At 37.7% G+C, this 27,750-nt stretch overlaps 1 protein-coding gene across 2 annotated transcripts; it reads right to left on the reverse strand.

Annotated features, from left to right (window-relative positions):
- Positions 1-146: 146 nt before the first annotated feature.
- Positions 147-27,750, reverse strand: RAB5A (RAB5A, member RAS oncogene family; the record flags this gene model as incomplete). 2 transcript variants are annotated; one of them, XM_084248421.1, is made up of 5 exons in its annotated part: positions 147-262; positions 5,775-5,868; positions 6,616-6,738; positions 6,959-7,068; positions 27,588-27,750. In XM_084248421.1, 5 exons carry the CDS (start codon positions 27,748-27,750, stop codon positions 147-149), a joined length of 606 nt encoding a protein of 201 aa, XP_084104547.1. The 2 variants fall into 2 exon arrangements, with proteins under 2 accessions (XP_084104547.1, XP_084104546.1); XM_084248420.1 differs by having other exon boundaries at positions 6,959-7,110.

Genomic DNA, 27,750 nt, shown 5'->3' on the forward strand with positions numbered 1-27,750 from the left:
AAAACACTTAAAATAATTCTGTATTAGAAATGACTCTATCATAAGTCTCTTCTTTTTGGAAGTCATACTGGGCTGGTTAAATGCTCCAATTCCACTGTTAACATTTAGGAAGCAGAAGACTATTCCAGCTAGTTCAAACTGGAGGTTTAGTTACTACAACACTGACTCCTGGTTGGCTGCGTGGGCTCAGTAAGGTCTACTCCTCTTCCTCTGGCAGAATTTGCTCCTGGATTCTGTGGTTCATTCTTTGGCAATTTTTTAGCTGAGAAAAAAATTTATCAAAATAAACACAATTAGAATATTCACATTAGAATTACTTTCTCAGCTTACTGATAAGCTTTCTTTTTGTTATCTCAAAATATCATATAACCATTATGTTCATTATTTTTAATCACTTTTTACTGAGTATTTATTAAATACCAAACCACTGGGTCAGCACCCTCAGGAAGTTTAGTGTACTGAAGGAAGGGTAACATGAGGACCAGACACAGACTCACAATTAAAACTTAACTTGATGAAAAATGTAGTTAATTCTTCATACAGACTCACTAACAATAACAGAAAAGTTGTACTTTATTTCATAATCATTCATACTTGTATTATTTAAAGAAAATATAGTAAAGATGGACAGCTAAAATGTTTATAAAACAGCAGCTCAGCTCTTATCAATATTCTTTGGGCTGTCACAAAGACTTTTAGAACAAATCAGGATAATCACCACCACTGCAGCAGAACTTGTCCTCTACCATGCAATCTACTTATCACCCAGAATTACAGCAGATTACATGTCCCATTTTCTTCCTGGCTTCCACAGACTCCACATTTCAAACCTCTGCCATTTTCCTTTCTTGTGGCTGATTAAAACCCTAATCTGATTCACAGTTCTGACTAAAATAAGTGGACTTGATTCTGAGGATCAAAAACTCTCCCAATTTTGGGTCCTCCCTGGTGGCGCAAGGGGTTAGGCACCGCACTACGAAGCAGTTCGCAGTCTCTGCAGCTCGACTTCGATCCCCAGCCAGCCAGGGAATAGCTCACATGGGGCAGCAGACCTCTCCTGCCTCACCCGCTGCTCCCCTCAGCAGTGTATTTCAGTCAGTCTGCCTGTTCTGTTCCCCACTCTGTCTCTGGTGAATCCTCTCACCCCTCACATCTCTGGCCTGTATACCAGCTCTTGTATGCATAAGTAAATAAATCTTTATATAAAAAACTTTCCCAATTTTAAGTCAGGTAAACATGGCTTGCCATACACTTAGACAAAAGCTTCTCAACCAATAGATTATGAGATTTGCTCTGTTAAAGCTAATGGATATTCTCTGGAGTTTTTCTCACTGATTGAGAATAAAAACGATGTAGTAGATGTAATATGATTTAAACCCTAAGATTCTTGATATACAGGATTTATGGTGGGGAGAGTGGTTTCTCTAAGAGTACGAAGTTTAAGGGAAGCTGGAAATGACCTTTTATTAATTTTGGATACAGGCTACTATGCATGACTCTAGCTTTAATTTAGCTTTGGCTTAGGTTACAGAAAAGTTGAAAATGCTCAACCTTGAAATCTGATTGTCTAGTAAAATCTTTTATCCTCTTTAGTTTAAATATTCTATATCAGCAAATCCTAGATGATGGGCTGGACAATGGATTGGAGAATAAGGAGCACTAAGATTTAGGAAGAAAAGGTTTCATACCCTGGGCCCCTTCTCTAGGAATAACTCATTGGAGGGAGGGTACCTAACTGGTAATAATGGAAAATTCCCAGTTAAAAAAACTTAAAAAAGCCTATAGGGACAAAGAATGTGCTAGCATTATAAACTTTATTATAACTGATATTATTATTGGTTTGCCCTGATCTTTGGCATACTTCAAAGACTCAATATTTCAGATCTGAGTGAAATTAGGAAGCTGAAGACAATACACTGGAATGAGTGCTCAACTTCTACTGGCTAATTTTTATGGTATAAGGATAAACTAAACACATCTTAGGATTGTGAGAAGTTGTATTGTGTCTCTTATCGAGTAAGCCAAAGTGAACTTGGTGCTCTTTTGGGTATGTATAAATGCAGCTTACCAATTTGTCTTTGATTAGGTTTGTGAGGAGCTAAAAAAACTACATTTAAATTAATGAAGATTATAAACAGTTAAAGACATGCAGACTTAACAAATTGAAAGTAAGTAACTTTATTGTAGATGCTCTCTCACTAAGTGCAATACTTTTAGGAAGTCATCAAAAGTAAAAACATGAGTATGTTGTGTGGTTTATTAAGTTATCAATCTGGTAAAAGAAAGGATAGGCCATAGTTCAGTTTACACCTGGGATTTATTTCAAGGGAAAAATATTCTAATTTTATTTTATTTAAAGATTTATTTATTTATTTATTTGTTTATACAAGCACTGGGTACAGTCAGAAGTGCAGAGGGTGAGAGAATTCACCAGAGCCAGAGGGGAGAGCAGAGCAGGCAGAGTGACGAAGTACACTGCTGAGGGGAGCAGTGGGCGGCAGGAGAGGTCTGCGTGCCATGTGGGACCCTCGCCCGGCAGCTGGGGATCGAACCGGTGCTGTAGAGGCTGTGGCCAGCTTTGCAACCCAGCGCTCAACCGCTGCGCCACCCAAAAACATTCTAATTTTAGAAAAATAATTGAAAGTACTAATACGCAGACTATGTTCTGATTTCAAAAAAAGGGGCAGCAAAACCGTTTTTATAGCACATTTGAATCAAAAGTACAAATGAAGTCCATCTGATGGAGTCTTAATAAAGGTTTAAAGTTAAGTCTGATTCGGGCCTCCCTGGTGGAGCAAGGGGTTAAGCACCACACTATGAAGCAATACGCAGCCTCTGCAGCACGAGTTCAATCCTCAGATGGCCAGGGAGCAGCCCACATGGTGAAGCGGACCTCTCCTATCTCGCCCGCTGCTCCTCTCTCAGCAGTGTGTTTTGGTCAGTCTGCCTGTTCTGTTCCCCACTCTGTCTCTGGTGAATCCTATCACCCACCTGCATCTCTAGCCTGTACCCCATATCTTGTATGCATAAACAAACAAATCTTTAAAAAAAAAAAAGTTAAGTCTGATTTGAGGAACCTATTATCTTCTTGTTTCCTGTTAACTTTTTAATGTGGTTCTGCATGTATCGGTTTTTTAACTGATTGCTGCACAATCCTTTTTACAGCTATGCTATTACTTCTCCAAGAAATCATAAACCCTTTTTTAAATTTCTTTTTCCAAAGATTTATTTTACTAAAGCATATAAGAATTGGGGTCTAGGCCACAGGTGCAGGGCAGGTGAGAGGATTTACCAGAGACAGAGTGGGGAGCAGAACAGGTGGATCTACTGAAATACACTGCCAAGGGGAAGCAGTAGGCAAGACAGGGGAGGTCTGCTGTGCCATGTGGGTTAGCTCCCTGGCTGGGGATTGAACTCAGGCCACAGTGGCAGGTGATAGCTTGATAGTGCTGAGACTAACCCATGCCACCAGGGAGGCCAAAACCTGATTTTCTAAGGAAAATACAAACAGGCAGATTTTTCCTGATTAAGTCACCATTAAACACTCTCACGTTGAGAAAGATAATTCTGAGAGTTCTTGCCACTTTCAGTGAGTATTCTTTAGCCTCTGAACAAGCTGTCAATTCATTAAATTGCCATATAAAAGACTATTTCTTATTTGGGAATAGGACTGTGGGCACTCCAGTTAATACTACTGCATAGTAAAAGATATTATGGAACAAAGAGTGCTGGACACATGAATACTGTGGAGGCAAGTAAAGAGGAGAGCTGCCAAAGTAGATCCTTCATAAAATCCCCACCTTAAAATTACTAGGAGATAAAGCCAACAGGAATACTTTCACTCTTTTTTGTTATAGGAAAAAAAAGGACGTTTCCTAATTACTCCTCCAATTTTATTACAACCAGCAACTGTGGGACAGTTAAAACTTAAAAGGGGGTTGGAGGCCTCCCTGGTGGTGCAAGAGGATAAGATGCAATCTATGAAGCTATTTGTAGCCTCTGCAGCACAAGTTCAATCCCCAGCCGGCCAGGGAGCAACCCACATGGCGCGGCAGACCTCTCCTGATTCACCGTGCTGCTCCCCTCAGCAGTGTATTTCAGTTAATCTTCCTGTTCTGCTCCCTGCTCTGTCTCTGGTGAAACCTCTCACCCTCCTGCACCTCTGGCCTATAACCTAGCTCTTGTATAAAAATAAATAAATCTTTAAAAAAAACACAAAAACAAAAAACCCACAACATATGAAGCTGTCCGCAGCCACTGCAGCACAAGTTTGATCCCTAGCTGGCCAGGGAGCAACCCACATGGCGCGGCAGTGGGTTGACTCGCCGTGCTGCTCCCCAGTGCATTTCAGTCAATCTGCCTGTTCTGCTCCCTGCTGTCTCTGGAGAATCCTCTCACCCCTCTGGCCTGTACCCCAGTTCTTCTATGCATAAATAAATCTTTGAAAAAAAAAAAAAAACTTAAAATGGGGCCTCCCTGGCGGCACAAGGGGTTAAGATGCAACATATGAAGATATCTGCAGCCACTACAGCATGAGTTTGATTCCCGGCCAAGGAACTACCCACATGGCGCAGCAGACCTCTCCTGTCTCACCAGCTGCTCCCCCCTCAGCAATGTATTGCAGTCAATCTGCTTGTTCTGTTCCCCACTCTGTCTCTGGTGAATCCTCTCACTCCCCACACCTATGGCCTGTACCCCAGTTCTTGTATGCATAAATAAATCTCTAAAAACCAAACAAACTTAAAAGTACTTCAAAGGGATAGTTAAAAGTCAAAGGTTCCTTAAAGGAAAGGCAAGAGCACTCTGTTCAGATAACCACTGAGGTAATAGGGAGTTTAGATGTGGTTTTGCCTTCCCTCTCTCTACACCCCAATTCTGAAACTTTCTTTACGATGTTTATATTAAATGTGTCGATTTGTATCATGCATTTCTGTTAAATTTGAGGTCTCTGTTAATTTTGCCAAGTAATCAATGATTCAAAAAACTTGAAAAACAAAAACAGTGCTCTATTTTTGTTTTTTGAACATCTGTTTTTTTTTAATTTATTTATTTATGCATACAAGAACTGGGGTACAGGCCAGAGGTGTGGGGGTGAGAGGATTCACCAGAGAGAGTGTGGAACAGAACAGGCAGATTGACTGAAATATACTGCTGCAGGGAGCAGCGGGTGAATCAGGAGAGGTCTGCTGCGCCATGTGAGGAGCTCCCTGGCTGGGGATCAAACTCATGCTGCAGTGGCTGTATATAGCTTCATAGGTTGCATCCCAACCACTTGTGCCACCCGGGAGGCCCTGAACATCTAAGAGATGAAAAAAGTTATTGATCAGTGAGGAAAAAATCTCATTATACCTAAATGTCACACTGAAAACTATCTTCCTTTCCATAAAAAAGTATAATCTAATGAAAAAAATACATCAAAATTTCTCCATATAGCAAAATGTCTCCATGAATAATAGAAAATTATCCCATCATGGGTATTATATAATGACTACAACCAAACTTCTTAGAAGTTCGTCTGCTTAGACTACCAGCTCAAAGTCTAGGCTTTCAACTTCCCTGAAAGACCCTTACCTGAACTAAAGGGATATAATAAGTAGTAATTTTTCGCATTTAGCAGTAACACCAACAAAATAATGCTTGGTAGCACAGATTGAGAAAGGCGGTACAATCATTTAAAAAAAGAAAATACAACAATTTTGAAAGACTGTCAAACTGCGTATGTTCTAGTATAAACTGTTTTGCCCACATTATTCATTAGAATAAGCAAATCTTACCTATTGCCATGAATATTTCATTTACATTCATTGATGTTTTAGCTGATGTCTCCATGAATAATAAACTGTTGTCATCTGCATAGGACTGTGCTTCCTGTTGTAGGAAAAAAAAAATATATCCTTTGCATATGCTATATTGAAATGTTATATGGTTGGGTCATATTTGACTGTAATTGAAGTGCTCTATCTAGCACTCTACAGTGGGGAGGTATATTATAGCAATAATATATGTACCTCACATAGTTGTCACAAGAATGAAGTGAAACCAAATGTACCATACACTTAGAACCTAATGATGAAAAAACAGTAGTTCCTTTCACTCCCATCTAGTTACATTTAAAATAGAAATTTATCCCATCGTTAGTATTATATAATGACCCCAACCAAACTTTTTTGGGAGAGAAGGTGAAGAGAAACAGGGGGACTTTTAAAATGCTTAAGTAGAGGTATTTGCTTAGTTTTAAATGATGATACTTTCTCTCTTTTGCACAGGAAACATTTTTAATTAACGATTAATTAGTAGATAAACCACAGGATGTGTAGCTGTGGTTATGTGTATGTGTAGGGGTAGAGGTACTAGGATAGAAGGCAACCAACTACCTTTTACTTTATGTATTTCCGCACATCAACAATTACTTATTTTGTAATTGTTTAGGTCTCTGAATCACAATGCATACCTCACAATTATGTAAAGCTATCTAAAGATACTTTATTATAGTATATATTTGTTTTTGTAATCTGTATTATTTGCATGGTTTTAAAGTTATAATTCAAGTATACATATATAAGAAACATTTGCAAAAATATATGTGCCTTCAAGTTAAAGTTAAATCCAACATACCTGGAAATCAACAGCTCTTTTATTTGCAAGGTCAGCCTTGTTTCCTGATAAAGCTATTACAATGTTAGGACTTGCTTGCCTCTGAAGTTCTTTAACCCAGTTTTTGGCTCTGGCAAAGGACTCCTAGGAAACAAAGACATACCCATTTGGCATAGGCTCAAAAATGGTTAGTGATATTTTTGTAAAGCAAGACTTTATAGATTATCTAGTATGACTCTCAGAAATTCATAGGACTTTGTTATTTTTAAAAAAATTAGCTCTTCAAACTCAAAGAGCTTTTCAAAATTGAAATTGTGATTACAAAAATGAACATTAAAATTAGCATTACTGCATTTCTACTTACCTCATTTGTGATATCATATACAACTATGGCTGCTTGTGCTCCTCTGTAGTACATTGGTGCTAGGCTATGATATCGTTCTTGACCAGCTGTATCCCATATTTCAAACTTTACTGTTGTGTCATCAAGACACACGGTTTGGGTAAGAAAAGCAGCTGAAAGAAGAAAATTCTGCAGTAAGTTTATCATTCCCCCCCAAGCATTTTCACAATATAGGATAAAGAAGCATGAAAACCTGGTATGTCGCAGAACCACAGTTAAGAGTGCCTTTAAATATTTGTGACTTCAAAGTTTCACATAAGACGTTCACAGTAAAAGCACAGATCGTTTTCCTGCATTATTAAAAAGCCTGTTATAATATTTAAGTAATTTTGACACTGTTCTACAAATTATTGTAAAATGATCTTACAAACTGTAAACACACACACACACACAACACAGGAAGTTCCCTTTTTACTGTCTGAGATTTCAGTTACCTAGTAGGGTCAAATGCTGTCTCAAAATAAGGTATTTTAAGAGAGGAAGATCACATTCACATAACTTCTATTAAAGTATATTGTTATAATTGTTCATTATTAGTTGCTGTTCATCTCTTACTGTGTCTAATTTATAATTTAGGTGTGTATGTACAGGAAAAAAACTATGGGTACAGGGCTTGGAACTATTTGATTTCAAACATCTACTGGTGGCCTGATAATGTATCCCCTGAAGATAAGGAGAAACTAAAGTACTGACATATTTGAAACTTGGAGAAAAGCTGTTTGTAACTACCATCTACATTGCCAACACCATACCCTCTGCTCCATTCTCTGATATTTACTGCTATACCTTAGGGATTTAGTCCCAGTCCACTACCATTAAATATTTTTGTTAATTATTATTCCTTCAAAACATTATGATACTATCATTGTTATTACTTCGGTCAAGACTTAACTTGCTTACTCCTAGATCTTTCACTCTTTCCAGGAAGAATTTTTTTGGATTGTTCCTTTCCATCTGTTCTTTTTTTAGATTTTAATGATCACTTTATAATACTTTTGCTTTTAAAATTAAAATTACTGTCAGCTCTCACAAAGAATTACTGCATCACTTATTTTCTGAATTTGCTTCATGTCTACTATAAATATAAATCTCTTGGCTCTAGGAATAACATTCTTATACCACAACAGACAGTTATGAAAACTAAGAAGCTGACTTATAAAATATGGATTTTTAATCAATCATATCAACTAAGCTTTAAACTATTAGAGTAAGTTTCTAAAGGTGGCTAGTTTTACTAAAGATACTTGTGTACAGCATGTTCACACAGCCATTTATTTTTAGCAGCATGCGGGTATGACCACAACCACACCTCAGAGCATCTGTTTCCCTCATCACCTTTGGCAGCTGGACCCCTGATGCTGTAGTCATTAATCATAAGCTGATATACTCCTTCCATCCCTTTTACTTTTGGCTCAAAGATATGATATTCAACTTTTTCCCTAAATTGGCATGGATTTATAGTTATAAAGTTTTCTAAAACTGTCACGTTATGCAAAAGAATTACAATTAATTTCTCTGCATAGTAGCAGTATCTTAGGGATAGCAATTTTTCAAAAGAAATTTACTAATCAAATGTGCCAAAGTAGTCAAGTCTAATCAGATTATCTCTTTTATATTAGACATAATTCATTTTTCATGTTTTTATTAGTAGTTCAAGTGGCTGCTGCTGCAATTATCAGCAACTGCTGGTACCTGCAATTGTAATCTTGATTTCTCAAACATCAAAATTGGAAATGTCTATTTTAAGCAAGAGTCTAATAAACAGTTCTATATTTAAAATATGTTCTAATTCAAACCTGCCTCACCATACAAAATTAGTGAAAATCTCTATTTCTGAAATCCTGTATTTATGGTAAATACTGAGAAAGTGCTGTTACTTTTTCTGTCATGAATGGTTCTCCTGTAGAACCAAAAAAACCAAAAAATTAAGCACTTAAAATTAAGTCTTCACTTCTTTTTCAATAAAAAGAAAAAATAGGACAGGAATCAGAAAATAACCCTTATCTCAAGAATAGCTTGAATCAATGTGAAAAAGTGGATTAAAATTTACATTCAGGCTTTGTTTTCTCTAAGACATAGTATGACCACAGAATACACTGGTAAGAAAAACATTTACACTTCCTTAAATCAACTTCAAGCAAGGGAATATATAATCTGATTCTCAAACCAGTTTAAGCTATCACAAAGGTCACCAATCTTTTTATATAAACACATTTACAAAATTCCTAATAAGACACAGGAAAAGAAAATGCAACCAACATATTAAAAGAATAGTCTACAACTAGGTTGAGATTTCTTTCAGAAATACAAAGCTGTTACACAACAGTAGGCTAAAAAAGAAAAAAAAAATCACATTATTTAAATAACAAAAGGAAATCTGAGTCAACAACCATTATCATGTATTTAATAGTCTTCCTTCAAATCTAGCTGTCTACTCCCTAAGTTTAAAAAAAAAAAAAATCAACATTTCATTCATAGGCAGTTCTGTGTAAATCTAGAAACAAAACAAGAATATTTACTGCTGGCACTATTATCATTTCAGATATTATAATTATAAAAGTAATAGCTTACTAGAGATTGTTTGAAAGAGGCAAGTTGGACATGAAAATCAGCTAAAATAAAGATGGGTAGTTCTTTAATTGGCTGTTACACATCAAATTCAGTAACCCTTACAACATACTGACACTGACCAGGATTTTTCCAGTATTTGCTGGGAGGAGAATGGATGCCAATAATACCTACAAAGATCAATTTACTCAACTCTTACAAACCCTCCTTCATCCCACCCTATTTTAGCGACTCCTACCTCTGCAGTAACATATTTTACACCTTTTATAACCTCTAGTTTGTATCATCTATTTCTTCTCCTAGACTAGGAGTTGGAGGAAAAATTGTTAGCTATTATTTTTTATATACTAAATAATATAAACAAACCATAGCTCTATAGACATTTAAAATGCTTGCTCAAAAACAAAGTTCATTTAAAAAAAAAAGGGTATGTGCAACCATTTTTGGACTGTTTTGTAACATCTGAATACAGTTCCCATGTGGAAAAAAATAGGCATTACAAAAAGTTTTTATGTAACCAATACAATCTCAAACAAAATATCACCAAGACCTTTTAAACTTGACAACACTGTGTTACTGTTGTGGTTGTGTATATAGTATAAGCAGAACTTAATTTTAGAAGAGAAATAAAAGACTAACATTAGGTCAGAGGAATAAACTTTTAAGTGTATGAAAAACATATGAAAATTAGTGTGTTGTAATGTCACAAAGACAAACTTTACGGGAATAGGAAAACCCACCACCATAATAAATTCTTGATATACATTACAAGATGGTCATGATTACCCAAAGTGCTCAAGCTTTCAAATGCCCCTAAAGCATTTAACTTCTCCCATAAAAATTCAGTTAAGTATAGCCACATCTTCAAATCCTTAGTGCTTCTAAAATACATTACTAGTCACATATATAAAGTCATAAAAATAAATTCTGGCACTCAAAATAGAAACTACATCAATAGCAACAACATTAACCAACCACAAACTTACCTGAATCTTCAAAACCACTTTAATTTATCCAAAACGTCTATTTTCTGGCTAAGAACCATCACTTTCTTAGACCTCTTCATTTTCTCTTCACTTCCATCACCAGTACTAGCAGTTGGTTTTCTTTTTCGGGCCCATATTTCACAAAGAAACAGCTTTTATCACTTCGAGAGTTACTGTGTACGCGACGACAAGTAGAGAAAAACAAAGCTGCGTTGAGATGCGGGTGCTGGCCTGTCTAATAGGCTCCTCCTTTGAGCTCTTGTTAAGACCAGTTCCTATTTGTAAGCCTGGCAGCAAGTTAACATTTCAGTCTCAGCAAAACTACAAATACTGAATCATAGTCCTCGGGGCCAGCTGAGAATAGCTGAAACCATATAAAGGTTAATCTACAAATAATGAAGGCCTAAAATGTCTAAGATCTTAATAATTGAAGAGATACTGCAATACACTGGGCAAGGGAAAGACTATCAAAATCAGTAACATTAAGTGAACACTCGCAACTCATTAAAGAAAGATTTAAAATCCCTTAAGCTAAAATGATTCTACATTAATGAAATATTTGGGCAAAAAAGTGAAAAAAAAAAAATCACCCAAGCCATAAACTTATTCTCAAATGTTGACAGAAAAAAATTTATTAGAATTGAGCAAAAATTCTGTGTAAGACTATCAAGTCTGGTTACATAAAGATCTGAGACTTTTACATAAAAATCTGAGAGTTTAAATTTGCAAACATAAAACCAAAATACAGGGATGAAAGATTTTGGAAAATTTCTACAGTAATTAAGGAATCAATATTTTTAACACATAGAAAGTTCATATAAAATTCAAGAAAAAATCTATTAAGTGCCAAGGGTAAATGTGAAAAGAAAATTCCTTCACAAAAAGAATATAGAGGAAAAAGAGTCAACATTACTAAAAGCCAGCAAAATCATATACACAGTAAATATACTTGTTTTATCATATAATAGCAGAATGAAAAAGTGAAAATAAAAAAGAGGGAGTAGCAAAAACTCAAGCTATACTGGTGATATTGTATAACTCTTTGGGAAATAATTTTGTTACCATGTGGCAAAGTCATGAAAATGCTGATATTTATTAACATACATCATGGAATCTCCAAAAGATGGTGTGAGGGGCCAGAAAAACAGGGAGATGAAAAGTTTATGCTCAAAGAATTAGAAATAATTAGAAATTAATTAGAATTAATTAGAAATAATCTAAATGTGTAAAAGAAAAGTTCTGGTGGTTTGGTAAACATTAAGTAGCAATTAAATTAAAAATGATTACAAATGATCTATTTAACTGCCATAAAGTAAAATTTATGTAAAAATTTCTGTAGGAACAGGATACATCTATTTTAAAATGTGAATAGAAAAGCAGAGAAAAAACTAAAATAATATTAGTCTATTGTAGTGTCCCCAAGTCAAGGTTCTCATTTGAAGGGTGGTAGGACTTGAACAAGTAGCATTTATCAGTTTGCTTAGAAAATGACCATCAATACCATTTAATCTAAGAGAAAAATTTTTCAAGAAAAATGAGCACCAACTTTACATCCTAAAATTATAAAAAAATATATGGATGGTTTAGAACTATTCACAGACATAATAAAAACAGGGCATTTTTATTATTAAAATTGTTATCTGTCTACAGCGGTAAATACCTAGTGGATTATGGTAGGCAGCCACATATTCAGGGAAGAGATATATTTCAATTAATGCAAGAAGGAAGAGACTGGTGCTTATCAGTAGGGCAGAGAGGAAATCATACATACTGTCTAAACCAAACAGAAAATACTGTAAAAGTCTACCAGGCTAAAAATGACTACATAGGTAATATACAAAAACACAGCAAAATAAATCCACCCTGTAAAATGATCTATAAGTACTGATCATATAGGATTCATTCTCAAAACTCAACAAACATCTAATAAGGGGCTGATATCTAGAATATATAGAACTTCTACAAATCAGCAATTAAGAAAAAGTCCAAGCATTCCAATTAAAAAGTGGACAAAGGATTTTAAGTCATTTCTTCAAAGATTAAAAAAAGGTCAAGAAGGTTGTGAAAATAAGGTCAACATCACCAGGTGCTAGGAAAATGCAAATTAATACCATCACTTCAAATCCATTATAAAAAACCAGAAAACAAGAGTTGGCAAAGATGTGGGAATACTGTATAACCCTTATAAATTGCTGGTGGGTATGTAAAATGGTACAGCTACTATGAAAAATGGTGTGGAGAATCTTCAAAAATTAAAGATATAATTACCGTATCATCTAACTATTACAATTCTGGGCTTACACCCCAAAGAAGATAAAGCGTGGACTCAGATTATTTGTACATCAAAGTTCACAGCAGGCCTCCCTGGTGGCCTAAGGGCATTATCACTGCTATGGCCTGAGTTCGTTCTCAGTCCAGGGAGCTAATCCACATATGGTGCAGTGGACCTCTCATGTCTCGCCTGCTGCTTCCCTTAGCAGTGTGTTTCAGTCAACCTCATACTCTGCTCCCCACTCTGTCTCTGGTGAATCCTCTCATGCCCTGCACCTCTGGTCTAAACCTCAGGTATTCTATACAAACAAACAAACAAAAAAAATAAGTTCACAGCAGCAGCATTATTTACAATAGCCAGAATGTGGAAGAAACCCAAGAGCAGGATGATGGATGAATGGATAAACAAAATGTGGCAAGGAGCATATACATACAAAGGAATATTCTTCTGCATTGAAAATAATTTGGAATGTTACAATGCAGATGAACCTAAAGCACATTATATGCTAAGAAAATCAGTCACAAAAGGGCTAATATTTTTATAATTCCTCTTATGTGGCTTCTAGAATAGTCAAATTCAGAGAGATAGAAAGTAGAATGGTATTTGTAAAGGCTGGAGGTGAGGGGAAAAAGGGATTGTTTAATGGGGAGTTTCAGCTGGCAAAGTAGAAAACATTCTGAAGATTGAGGGTGTTGCTGATCACACAAGGTGAATGCACTTAATGCCATAGAACGGTATACTTACGAATGGTTAAAATGGGAACTTTTTTTTTTAAGATTTATTTTATTTATTTATACATACAAGAACTAGGGTGTAGGCCAGAGGTGCAGGAGATGAGAGGATTCACCAGACACAGAGTGGGGAGCAGAACAAGCAGACTGACTGAAATAAATTGCTGAGGGGAGCAGAGGCTGAGACAGGAGAGGTCTGCTGTGCCATGTGGGTCAGCTCCTTGGCCAGGGATTGAACTCCTGCTGCAGTGGCTGCTGAGAGTTTGACAGTGCTGAGACTTAACCCTTTGTGCCACCAGGGAGGTCTGAAATTATTTATTCATTTATTTAAAAAAAAAAAAAAGATTTACTTATACATACAAGAACTGGGGTACAGGCCAGAGGTGTGGGGTGGGGAGAACGGGGTGAGAGGATTCACAAGAGACAGAGTGGAGAGCAGAACAGGCGGATCTACTGAAACACACTGCTGAGGAGAGCACAGCAGCTGAGGGCAAGACAGGAGAGGTCTGCCCTGCCATGTGGGCCATCTCCCTGGGCTGGGGATGGAACTCTGCTGCAGAGGCTGGCATAGCTTGAGAATCCTGAGACCTTAACCCCTGCACCACCAGGGAAGACCCCTGAAATTGTTTATTATGGATAGCTTATTACTTTAAAATTATCTGGCAACATTGAAAGATAATTCTTGCCAGATGAACTACAATATGGACTACTCATCCTACATAGAGAAAAGTCTGCAAGAAGTCAAGCAAAATGAGGTAAATAAATAACTAAGAATCAGGAGTTCATGCTTTGTGCTGGAAGGAAAGGGTCTATATGCCGTGGCTATAGATTTGCCACATTTCCTTAGAAGGAAAAAAAAAAAAGAAACAGCTAGCTTAAAGTCTAAATTCTTATTTTATGGATGGCGAGGCTGCAATTAAATTACCCAGGTTTTTAGCCATGCTCAGATGGTGGTTCTCTGTGTAGGTTATTCAAGATTTTGTGCCAGTTCACAGGAGGAAAGGACAAACTCAGAGTGTTATAGAGCAACCCCGATATTAAACGGGTTCCTGGCTGTGGGTCCTCACCCGCGCGCTTTAAAGGGACTTATGAATACTCTACTACAGACACACACAAAAGGGTTAATAAAAGGTTTATTTACAAGAGAAAAAGAAATAAGGAAAATGTACAACTCAGGGAGAAAATAGGGAAATAAAGTCTTTAATGCGTCCTACCCGATCCCACGACCTGGAAACCCAAAGTCACTCTCAGAGCTGGCCGGACGCTCGGAGCTGGCCGAGAGCCCAAAAATGGAGCCCCCCAAAGCCCACGTGTCTGCCTTTTGTATCCACCTGGCTGCTTAACCCCACCCTCAGGTCCCAGCCACCTTCCCTTTGGTGGTGATGGGATTTGGAGTTCCCAGTGTCTTTGGCTTTGACCTGGGGTGGGGGTGGAGTCCACAAAGCCTATATGGAATTTGCTTTGGGACATCCTTTTTCCCCCCTAACAAGAGGGCTATTCATTTTGAAGAAAGCATCGCTAATTACACAATCTCCTCTTAACCAGAATACCTTATCACCTCAGTAATTCTAGTTAATATACTAAGACAATGTAAGTTTAATTTTGTAAGGCTTATAACAATACTCGCCTGAAGCTTTTAAATAAAGTTTTGACTATGGGCAAAAACAATGAGTATTTCTCCAACACTACCCAGAGGGAAAAACATTACTTTTAAAGGATTCATGTAATTTTTTCCTGAAATAATCCAAAGATAAGGGTAGTTAATGCCTTCTTTTTTTTTTTAAATTTATTTATTTATGCAAGCACTGGGTACAGTCAGAAGCACGGGAGGGTGAGAGGATTCACCAGAGCCAGAGCGGGGAGCAGAACAGGCAGAAGGACCGAAGTACACTGCTGAGGGGAGCAGCGGGCGGCAGGAGAGGTCTGCGCACAATGTGGGACCCTCGCTGGCGGTCAGGGATCGAACCGGCGCTGCAGAGGCTGCGGGCAGCTTCGCAGCCCAGCGCTCAACCGCTGCGCCACCCGGGAGACCCCAATGCCTTCTTTTTAAAAAAATTTTACATCTTGATAGTTACATCTTAGAGGACACTTGTTACGGACACACCTCTTTGGAGAAGAGGTGCCCTTTTCCCTGCCCCCACTTACCTGCAGCCACCGTAGACTGCAGGTCCCAGTATGCCATGAACCAAATTTCCTAAGCAGGGGGAGCCACTGGGAATTAAGAGGCAGAACTAAGTAGCCAGGTGAAGCTCTATAACACAGAAGGCAAGCGGGCTCTGGGGCTTCTTCTTGTGTTTTTTTTTTTAAAGATTTATTTATTGGGCCTCCCCGGTGGCGCAGTGGGTTGAGTGCAGCGCTGTGAATCTCTGTCTGCAGCCCCTGTGGCACTGATTTGATGCCTGCATGGCAGAGGAGAGTCGCACATGGTGCCACAGACTTCTCCTGACTCCCCCACTGCTCCCCTCAGCAGTGTATTTTGGGCCTTCTGCCTATTCTGCTCCCTGTTGTCTCTGGTGGATTCTCTCACCCTCCCACCTCTGGCCTGTACCCCAGTGCTTGTATAAATAAATAAATCTTAAAAAAAATTAAAAAATAAAATAAAATTTAAAAAAATTTAAAAAAAAAAGGATTTAATTATGTATACAAGAGCTGGGGCACAGGCCAGAGGTGTGGGGGGTGAGAGGACCCACCAGAGACAGAGTGGGGAGCAGAACAGGCAGAATGACTGAAATACACTGCTGAGGGGAGCAGCGGGGAGACAGGAGAGGCCTGCGGCGCCATGTGGGTCACTTCCCTGGCCAGGGAGCTAACTTGTGTTGCAGTGGCTGCCTCACAGTGCTGTGCTTAACCCCTTGCGCCACCAGGGAGGCCCCTGGGGCTTCTTGTTTCTACAGTTGCTTTTTTTTTTTTTTTAAAGATTTATTTATTTATGCATACAAGACTGGGGTATAGGAAAGAGGTGAGGGAGTTAAGAGGATTCACCAGAGACAGAGTGGAGAGCAGAACAGACAGATGGAATGGAGAGCAGAACAGGGTAAGACAGGAGCAGTCTGCTGTCATGTGGGTAGCTCCCTGGCCAGCTAGGGGTTGGGGACTGAACTCCTTCAGAGGCTGCAGATAGCTTCACATTGCTGTGCTTAACCCCTTGTGCCACCAGGGAGTCCCTGTTTCTACAGTTGACTTGCCCCAAGGGATTTCGAAGGTGTAGAGAGAGAGAGAGAGACTTGAAAGAGACACATGGATGAGAGACACATAAGAAGGCTGTCCTGGCAGAGTCAATGGCAGCCATTATCTTGATTTGCACAAGTTCCTATAACAGTGCATAGAAAAAAAAAACAACAACTTCTGGATTCTCGTTCTGTATGTCAGGAGCTTTTCTCAGTTGCCACTCCATTCTGACAAGTAAAAAGCTAAATAAACTGGGAAAAAAAAACAACTCTTCTAAAATCTGTAAGAAAAGGTCACAAAACAAAATGCTATGCTGAAAACTGGAGAAACAGACAGGCATATACAAAAAATTAATAATATCCCAGAGAAGAAACCACTAAAGAAAAACCAATCCTGGGGTAGGAAAACTGGTGAACTATGACAAATTTCCAAGTTAGGTTTAAACAAGTTTGAGTTACAAACTCCACAGGAAGCTAGTCACAAGGAGTTCACTAAGTTTTTGTGAATTTTGTCTTCAGGAGCTTGACCATATTATCAGTTTCAGATAAAAATCTGGTGCTTCTGGTAGGGTGAAAGGAGGAGAAACAAATCAATTTGAAGTAAGTTAGAGCACTCTGTTTTTAACAAGGCCTGCCCTTTTAGAAACAAAATGTATAACATTAATAAATGATAATGCCAGTAGAAAGAAATATGTGAAACAGTTAACTGAAAATGTCCCCAAGTTCATGTCAGACACAAAACTACAGACCCAGGAAGCATCAGAAAAACATCAAGAAGGATAAATACTGAAAACCTACACATAAGCACATCATTTTCAAACTTCAGAAAATAAAAGATAACGTGCAAGGATAAATGCACAGCCTATTTTGCAAAAGGAACTTCCTTTCCCCTTCTCCTTAGGTGATACTCCTTCCACTTTCAGTTCAAGAACCTTGCACTGACTGTTTCCCTCAAAGGAAATCTCCCAGATAAACACTGCTTGCCTTGAAAGGGATTCTTTAGTACCTGGCAATAAGCCTACCCACTAAGTGAGCTTAAGTGAGCAGAGATCAGTGCATAAGAGTTCTAATATCTGAGGATTTTACAACAGAAGAACAGAAAAGGGAAAGTTACAGAAGAGCTGACATATAGGACTCTAACCTTCAGAATAAGAAGTTACAGGAAACCTGCAATCCAAGTACATAATTATCTATGACAAGCAATGCCTAAAGTAATTAGAAAATATCTGCAAGGAAGAAAAAAAAGTGATGAAAACACTACATTAAAAATTCTTTATTTTTATAAAACACTACATTAAAAATTCTTCTGGTTCAATATTCACAACTAGAAATTGGTATTACAAAAATAAGCCCAGGGGCTTGTAGGGCGAAATCCAAGAAAATATTCACTATTATTTGATTACCTAAAACAGCTACCAAAAAAATGACAACAGGGGCCTCCTTGGTGTCGCAGGGGTTAGTCCCAGTGCTATCAAGCTATGTCCAGCCACTGCCAGCCACTAGGGCATGAGTTTGATCCTGGCCAGGGAGGTAACCCACCTGGCGCAGCAGACCTCCCCTGTCTCACCAGACCTCTCCTGTCTCACCCGCTGCTCCCCGCAGCAGTGTATTTCAGTCAGTCTGCCTGTTCTGCTCCCCACTGTGTCTCTGGTGAATCCTCTCACCCCCTGCACCACTGGCCTTCACCCTGGTTCTTGTATGCATAAATAAATAAAAACAAATCTTTAAAAAAATGCAAACATTAAAGGTCCACCTGTAAATGTATGCTTAAAAAATAATTACGTAAGATTACCAACTACTAAAGTAAGTGAAATGGAATACAATAGTATTGCATATAATGACTATTATACTGGAATCTGTATAAAAATATCAAGTTATAAAGAGTTCCCAGAGAAAGGAAAGACTGGGCTCTAAAAATATAATATGGGAAAAATGTACATAAAAAAATGCAGAGATCTTGGGGCCTCCCTGATGGCGCCAAGGGGTTAAGCCCTGCACTATGAAGCAATCCGCAGCCTCTGCAGCACAAGTTTGATCCCCAGCCAGCCAGGGAGCAGCCCACATGGTGCAGCAGACCTCTCCTGGCTCACCCGCTGCTCCCTTCAGCAGTGTATTTCGGTCAATCTGCCTGTTCTGTTCCCCACTCGGTCTCTGGTGAATCCTCTCATGGCCTCCCCCCCACCCCCGCATCTCTGGCCTGCTGTACCCCAGCTCTTGTATGCATAAATAAATCCTTTTTAAAAAATGCAGAGATCAGTGCATAAAAAATGACAATTATCTAAAAGTATAATACTGGGAGTTAATAAGGTAGAATAATATATATTCTGTGTACTGCTTATTAGAGGGCAATGTGGAAAAAATCAAAATTACAAATGCATGTAGCTGTTGACACAGCAATTGACTTATATGAATTTATACTACAGAAATACCGGGATGTGTGAGAAGTGTCTATGCACTAAATTATCTACTACAGCACTGTTAACAATCAAAAACATAAAAGTATGTCCAAATCAAAAGCTAAAAAAGTGATTCAATACTAGTATGAGCCACACAATGTAATATTCCTATAGCCAAGAAAAATGAGAACACACTTCATAAAAGGATAAAGATAGCTCTTTGGCAAACTGTATTTTTCCAAGATGGTTGCAGCAAGATTTCCCACCCTATATTCTTCTTAATACACTCTTTTGAAGCTTCTACCTTGAATCTGTGAGTGTTTTATCAGAACAAAGCTGTGAGTGTTTTATCAGAACAAAACTGATGCTATCTAATTGTCTACTCCTAATAGATAATAAAAGGGCATTACACCTGGTACTTTTGGACACTCACTCTTGAACCTAGATCACGCTGTTAGGAAACCACACATTTGGGTATTCTGACTGACAGTCAAGTCTCAACCAGCAGCAGCAGCAGCAGCAGCAAGATACCTGGGAGATGATTCTAGCGCCTGCACTGACTACAACCCATGAGAGAGAAAAAGAACTGCCTACTAACCCACTCAACTACCAGAACCAGGAGAAACAAAATGATTTTTAAATCAGTAAGTTCTGAGGGGTCTTTTTATCTTTTGATAAATAATTGGAACAATATGAAGGTGAAAAATTTAAGTTATATTATCGTTGGTCTGATGCTTTAAATTGTGTAAAAAGGGGAAGAAGAATACACAGATTTCATTGTAAACTTTGCAAGAATATACAGCAAAGTAAGATTTTCTCTAGGGAAAAGAAGTGAGTGGAATATAAGATGGAAAGGAGACTTTCAATGTAATTCTCTCAGTGTAAATTTTGACTAATGAACAAATTAATGAAGTAAGAAAATACTATCAGTGAAACACATGGATGGTATAAAAATGAGCAAGGTAATTTTGGAACATGAGTGGTTTAAATTTTTAAAATTTATTTATACAAGCACTGGGTACAGTCAGAGGTGTGGGAGGGTGAGAGAATTCACCAGAGCCAGAGTGGAGAGCACAATAGGCAGACTGACGAAGTATACTGCTGAGGGGAGCAGCAGGCGGCAGGAGAGGTCTGCGTGCCACGCCCGGTGGCCGGGAGCAGCCGGGGATCGAACCAGCGCTGTAAGGCTGCTGGCAGCTTTGCAACCTAGCGCTCAACCACTGCGCCACCGGGGAGGCCCTGAGTGGTTTAAATTTATTTCAAAATATTTTCACATTCTTCCCCTTGTAAAATGATACAAGGGTCCATATCTGCCAAATACCACATATTTAATGACAATGTTATGTCCCACAAACATTTCCTAACTCTGAACCAGATTTTCCAGTCTGATAGTTCCTTAAGCAGACAATTTAGGAAAACAGAAGAAAAAAAAATCACACACATACATACATGATTCCAGAAACACAAATGGCGTTGAAAAAATACCATTGAAAAAACACCATCTTTAATCTAAATTGCCATTTAGTTGCAAAACCTCAAGTACATCCCTGTTCTTGCTTCCATTTCCTAATCCATAAAACCTGTATTTACTGATTATACCATGGTAAGGTCCAAATGAGATGTGTCAAAATGCTGTAAAGTTCTGTGACTGCACCATATAACATGTAACTATTTAAAAATTATCTTATCACCGATCTTGCAATTATCCTTTATTTCACAGAAGTCTCATTTCTCTAAAGTTTATAACTACTAACGAATGCAGTCAATGAAAGGTAGTGTTCTCTAAATTTAAGCTCTCTAATACTAAAGTAACTTAGGTCCAAGAAATATTGAGTTACACTTCAAAAAGAGTTGGTATCAACTGAGTGGAACACATTTTGGCTTGAGTTTTATGCAAAGAAAATTATATTTTGGTGGAGAAATGCTGAAGGTGTCTGATAATTACACAGTGCAAGAGTCCCACATCAGGCTACCCTTTTTGAGACCAAACAGTATCTGCTGTATCAATTGTGGAAAAAGGCAGAAAAACCATGAATGGCTGGTTCCTCACTTTGCTTCTCCCTTCCCCACCTACTGCCTTGAAGAGAGGATGAATGCTGTTTATCAACATTTATTTCGAATATCCTTATAAAGCACTAAGAATTATTTTCAAAATTCAAGACACAACTTCAAGAACTCATTCTCATCTAAAGGAACTTATTAAATTTTTTTGGGTCCAGAGTTGATGTTTAGATCAAGATAGCCAATAACCTCAAATTATCCCATGTTGCTTTTCTCATTCTTAAATGTCTCTATTCTGTTCCAACAAGAGACAGGTTGAGAAAAGGCTCAATGATGACTTCAAATGATGTTAACCTATGATAAATAATTCAACATGCATTATATGCAAAATTGCATAAAAGTAACATCATATGGTGTAAACCCAAATGAGGAAAAGAAACACTTTCCAAAAAAAGTTTCCTGGTTTCATGTATTTTTATCAAGTCACAATTTTACCATTAGGAGGACTTTTTTTTAAAAAAAAGCTTCCCATCCTACCATACCTCCCAGCTATTATTCAAAACCAAATGTATTTTGTACCTCTTACTTTGTCGATGAAAACATCAAATATCCAAAACCCATAAATAAGAACAGTAAGGTAGCAAAAATGGACTACATACAGCAAAAAATTTATCACAAAGTCCCTGTATAAAAGCTTATAAAACTAAGAGTACATTAACTTTTTATGCATATTCTATATGGCGATATATATAAAATAAAATCAGTTGGCAATTCAGGCTTAATATAATATGTACAGTCCCAGATTATGTTTACTGTTTCCCACACTAAACCACAGGGTCTTTTTTGATTTCTAGTGCTTAATACACTGTTAAAGAGTTTTATAAACCTACTGAATAAATGAACTTCAGATAAAATTAATAATTTATTTCCTAGTATACAAAAGAATAAAAGCAACAAATTAGTAAATCAGAGGCAGTTCACAGTAGGTTAGAGCTAATCAGCAAAATCATTCTAGCAAACAGCTTTGAAAATTTCAGTGCATCAATGAATTAAGGCAGTTAAAAAAAAAATCACATTCATGGGTCTCCCTGGAGGCTCAAGGGGCTAAGCACTGCACTATGAAGCAATCCGCAGCCTCTGCAGCACAAGTGAGTTCGATCCCAGTCGATGGAGGTGACCCACAGGGCTCAGTACACCTCTCCAGTATCACCCCTTGCTCCCCTCAGCTGTGTACTTTAGTAGATCTGCCTGTTCTGCTCCCCACTCTGTCTCTGGTGAATCTTCCAATCTCCCCTCTCACTGCCCCCCCTCCAAGTTGGCTTGCACCCTAGCTCTTATATGCACAAATAAATCTTAAAAAAAAAAAAAAAGGCAAATAAATGCACAGATTACAATTATACAAACATCTTTCTGGAGGCTAGCAAATGAAGGTCAAGAGTAGAAAGCTTACCACTACAGGGAAAAACATGAGCTGCAAAGATTTACATTTTCTTGTTGTTTTTCTCCCTTCAGTTTAGGAAGCAACTTTAATATCTGCATACAAGTTGTATTCTATTTAACTGTAATTTCTCTCTGAGAAAACTTTAAAAAATAACTCAGCTGATCTGGGGGACATGCAGGTAATATAATATGCATGACCACCCTCACATTTGTGAAAACCAATAGATGGATTAGTAAAAATTTACCTGACACAGTTTTAAGAAATTTAATTGCAAATGCCCATGCTATTTACTTGAATGAATGTGCAAAACTTTGCTTTTAGGAAAGCTCAAATTTAATTTTTTTAAAGATTTATTTGCGCATGCAAGAACTGGGGTACAGGCCAGAGGTGCAGGGGGTGGAGGGAGGTGAGGATTCACCAGAGACAGAGTGGGGAAACAGAACAGGTGGATTGAAACACACCGCTGCAGGGTGCAGTGGGAGAGACAGGAGAGGTCTGCTGCTTCTGCTCCCTGGCCTGCAGGGATGGAACTTGGGCTGGCTGCAGTGGCTGTGGATAGCTTCATAGTGCTGCGACTTAACCCCTTGTGCCACCAGGGAGGCCCAGGAAGGCTCAAATTTAGTAAGCATTTGTATTTCTATCTTACCTGTTCCTTAATTTTTAATGAGAAATACCTTGAAGAGAAGAAAATAGGACCCTAAAGTTCCTTAACATTTACAGGTCCTCAAAATTTCCAAATCAAATGCTATGTACTAGCGGAACAGTTATGAGTCCAAATCATGACACGAATCCATGTCATGGTAACAAAAATATCAAGGTGATTAAAGAAATCACTCAGCGGGCCTCCCTGGTGACGCAGCAGTTGAGCGCTGGGTTGCAAAGCTGCCCACAGCCTCTGCAGTGCCGGTTCGATCCCCGGCTGCTCCCCGGCCACTGGAGGAGGGTCCCGCATGGCGCGCAGACCTCTCCTGCCACCTGCTGCTCCCCTCAGCAGTGTACTTCGGTCCTTCTGCCTGCTCTGCTCCCCGCTCTGGCTCTGGTGAATTCTCTCGCCCTCCCGCGCTTCTGACTGTACCCAGTGCTTGTACAAATAAATAAATAAATAAATAAATAAATAAATAAATAAATAAATAAATAAATCTTTAAAAAAAAAATCACTCAGCAAAAGAGTAATGGTAGAGATAACAATGGTAATGGCTAACGATAAGCACTATACTGTGTGTTAGGCACCGTACAAAGAAATTTATGTCCTTTCATTTAGTAGTAACAAGAAAACCTTTTAAGTTGACTGCTACTACTTTCATTTAAGAGGAAAATAAAAGGAGGAAGAGGAAAATAAAATTGAGTCTGACTTTCCCAAAGACATGTAGCTGTTGTGTGCTGGAGGCAGAACTGAAAATCAAACAGTGTAGATAGAGCCCACTTTCTTAGCAATGCTTTATTCTTGAGAAAGACCTGTCATCAATTGATAGGTAAAATACTGTATTAATAGTATTAATAATAATTGTGAAACCAGTCTTTCTCTTCTTAAATTTACCCCCAATTAGATGTTATTCTTGAGTACAAAAACAAAATCTTTTACTTCTTAGAGAGAACTGGATGGATAGTAAATGTAGAAGCATAATGAAAACAGTTTTTAAAAGACCTTCATTTCTTTAAGTAATATAATATTTGATGGGTCTCCCTGGGGCACAAGGGGTTAAGCTGCAGTACTAAGAAGCTGTCGGCAGCCACTGTAGCACTAGTTCGATCCCTGGCCAGGAAGGTGACCCACATGGCACAGCAGACCTCTCCTGTCTCACCTCAGCAATGTGTTTCAGTCAGTCTGCCTATTCTGCTCCCCACTCGGGTCTCTGGTGAATCCTCTCACCCCTGCACCTCTAGCCTGCACCCCAAGCTCTTGTATGCATAAATAAATAAATCTTTAAAAAAATATGTAATACTTGTGGCAATACAGAGAAGTAGCACTGAAAAACAATGGCTACTCAAACTCCCTTATTAGATATAAGGCAGAGTATCCTTGATGGTATATAAAAAGGGCCATGATCTCCTAAAGAGACCTAGTGGCTGACAGATTCATAGGAAGGGGTTTCCTAAATCTTGTTCTCAACCTGGAGTAGTTGGGTCAATGTTTTTAAAAATCTTACAAAAATCAGACTACAGTTTAAAAATTATTCTAACAGCAAGAGTAATGTTAATATTCTCACCTACAGTTCTGTCACTTAAACTTTAACCATTAAGGCATTTCTTTGGTGATTACATATGCAAAATTAAACTAGTATCATGCATTTTTCTTTCAAAATTAAACAAGGATTATAGGTACTTAAGTTTAAGATGGCCAGTCCTCTGATCAAAAAAAGTACCTACTGAAGAGTTATGAAACACCAGAAGTAAACAAAGAGAACAACCCTATGCCCAATGTTTCTTGCTAGCCTTCTTGGCTAGTTTAAGCAAAAGAGCAGCAGCACAAATATAACCCAGGCATTAAACCCCTATAAATAATCTAGAACTCCTCAAAGTGCTAATCCCATACCACCTATTGATAGTCACCTAGTATCATTAGGAATGCAAGAGGCAAGGGGTATGGAGATAACCTGAATTCTTTTTTTTTTTTCACATTTTATTTAAATTTTATTTTTTATATTCCCCATACAATCGCAACCCCTAACCTGGATTCTTAAATTTAGCTATTATGTTTAGGAAAAATACAAACTAAAAAAACAGTTGGATTTCCACTTTAAAACACAGTTATGTCAGTGGAAATTTAAGTGAGCTCTTTACCATAATTCACATGACTAAATTAAAATCATCAAGTAAAAAAGGGAAAACAATGCAAAGTAGTTGACCAGGTTCATCTGTAAAATAACATCACACATCAGCCAAAACAAAAATACATGTAACTTAACAGTTAGGCGCCTTTGGTGTCAGCTCAAAAACCTAGACTAACGCTTAGATTCTAGTATCAGCGCCTAATGGTGAAGAGCTGTTGCAAGAGCATAAAAGCACAGGGCTTACTACATTATAGTAGCTTATCAATATTTTCACCTTAAACTTACACAATGTTTTATGTCAATTATATCTCAAAAACAAAACTGCTCATAGGTGCCATCATGACGGTTAGACCTCCTGGAAATATGTTCAACAGTGAAAGGTATCCACCACCAACCATTAACAAAGAAATTCCTTTTGAAGTCAGTTTTACAGATAGAAAGTACTAAGCAAGCCTTACACATAGGAACAAAAATCTTTTCAAAATTCATTTGTAAAATGTAGACAATCTGGCATTAAATGGAAATCACAGATATGCATGTACATAAGATTATACATGTACAGATACGGGATTAATTTTTTTAAACACTTTGAAATATCATTAGAAAAATTTCATTTAGAAGATGATTGTAGTATCCAAAATAACAACAAACAAAAATTCTAGTCTTGATCTTCCGGCAAAATTTCCCTGGAATTAAGTTCTTTACCATAAGTACTTCAGTTTTTTAGTATGTACTGTGGAGGGAGAAAGGGCAGTATATAACACTGCCCATAACTATTTAGCTCAGGTATTTAGCTAGAACGCGTATGTATTTTCAGAAATGCTACCATTGACAACTACTTACGTGGAAACAGAGTAACTTCTGCACCAGTTTAAGGTGAGAGGATATTGCCTGTAGTCTTTAAAATCATCCTACCATGCAGGTCAGTTAGCTAGGATGAATCTGTTTTCTGAAGGCTAAACTTTGGGAAGAAGTATTACTAACTCACATCTATGTAAGAACAAATGCATTAACAAAGGAACTACAAAGAATACATATTATATTGCTTATTAAAATGTCAAGATTCCTGACTCAAAATAAACGCTCCATATAAACTCCAGTTTTGATATTATAAAAAACATAAAATACTACATGATACAATGCCAACACGACATACAAATTTAAAAGGGTGAAAATTACTTTTATACTACTAAGTCTACCTAAGTGAAAATACCACGTTTATTTCCTGTATGTAATAGGGGAAAATCACAAAGGAGCGCCCTAATTTTTCTTATTGAAGTGTCTGAGATCAAGAACACAATTATCAACAGTATTTTCTTACAAACAGAAACTAAATACACAGCACCTAGTTTTGCTTCTGAAAAAGGAATTTTAAGTTGCTACATGCCAAAGGGCATCTCTCATGCATTTCAAATATTTGACTTTTTAAATGAGATTAAAATATAATGTTATATACCTGAAAAAGTATGACTTAATTACATACCCCTTGCAAAATACTGTGAATGTGAAAGATGAATGGTTCCTCTGACACTACCTAATTCAGTGACAGATGAAATTGAAGCCCCTAGGAAGGCTAAATGCGTGCTCCAATGCTACACTGCTGTGATTTCTACATTCCCAACACTGCTAGATCTCTCTTCTTGGGGACATTCACTTCCCCCTCATCCTGGTCCTGTCACGACCATGGTACATAGTGCTCATGCTCCTCCTTTTCCTCCAACCTCCTCCAAGGTCCATTTAATTTTCATATCCCTCTTCATTAAACCCTCATTTTTCTCCCTCCCTCACCCTGAAAGGACTCTTAAATTTATATCCTAGTAGTGTTCAAATTTAATTTTACAGGTCAGTGTAATTACAATAGTCCAGCTATTTAGAATTATAATTTTAAGTTACCTTTTACTAGTCACTTTCAATATTTTAACTATTCTAATTTAAAGAAATTTATAAGCATTATCATGAAAGATAACAGATCAAATCTTATTATTTGCTTATTACTTGGGACACTGATTCTGGTCTTGTTTGCAGCTATAATTTAGCTTTTATACAACTACCTTAAGGATATTTAGGATATCAAAATGTGAAAAGACATTATTGTAACCAAAATCAAGGTAATTTTAAAGCGTGAGGTTTGCTGAACAGCTCTTTTCTCCACTGTGTGACCTACTTAGGTATTTATCATCACATGACTGGAACTGCAAAATATTTTTTGCCAGAGTATGATTCAATTAAAAGAACTAGGAAAAAAAGAATTTCTCACCCCCGATGGTACTTTCTTGAAATTCATGAAATTGGCCTTTCACAAAACGAAGCACTAGGCTTGATTTGCCAACAGCAGACTCTCCCAGAAGTACTAGTTTGAACTGGCATATTTTATTTCCAGTATTTGGCCCGTTGGGTCTTGTTGCTCCTCGATTAGCCAT

Source organism: Talpa europaea, assembly GCF_964194135.1.
Source record: "Talpa europaea genome assembly, chromosome: 11".
Lineage (NCBI taxonomy): Eukaryota > Metazoa > Chordata > Mammalia > Eulipotyphla > Talpidae > Talpa > Talpa europaea.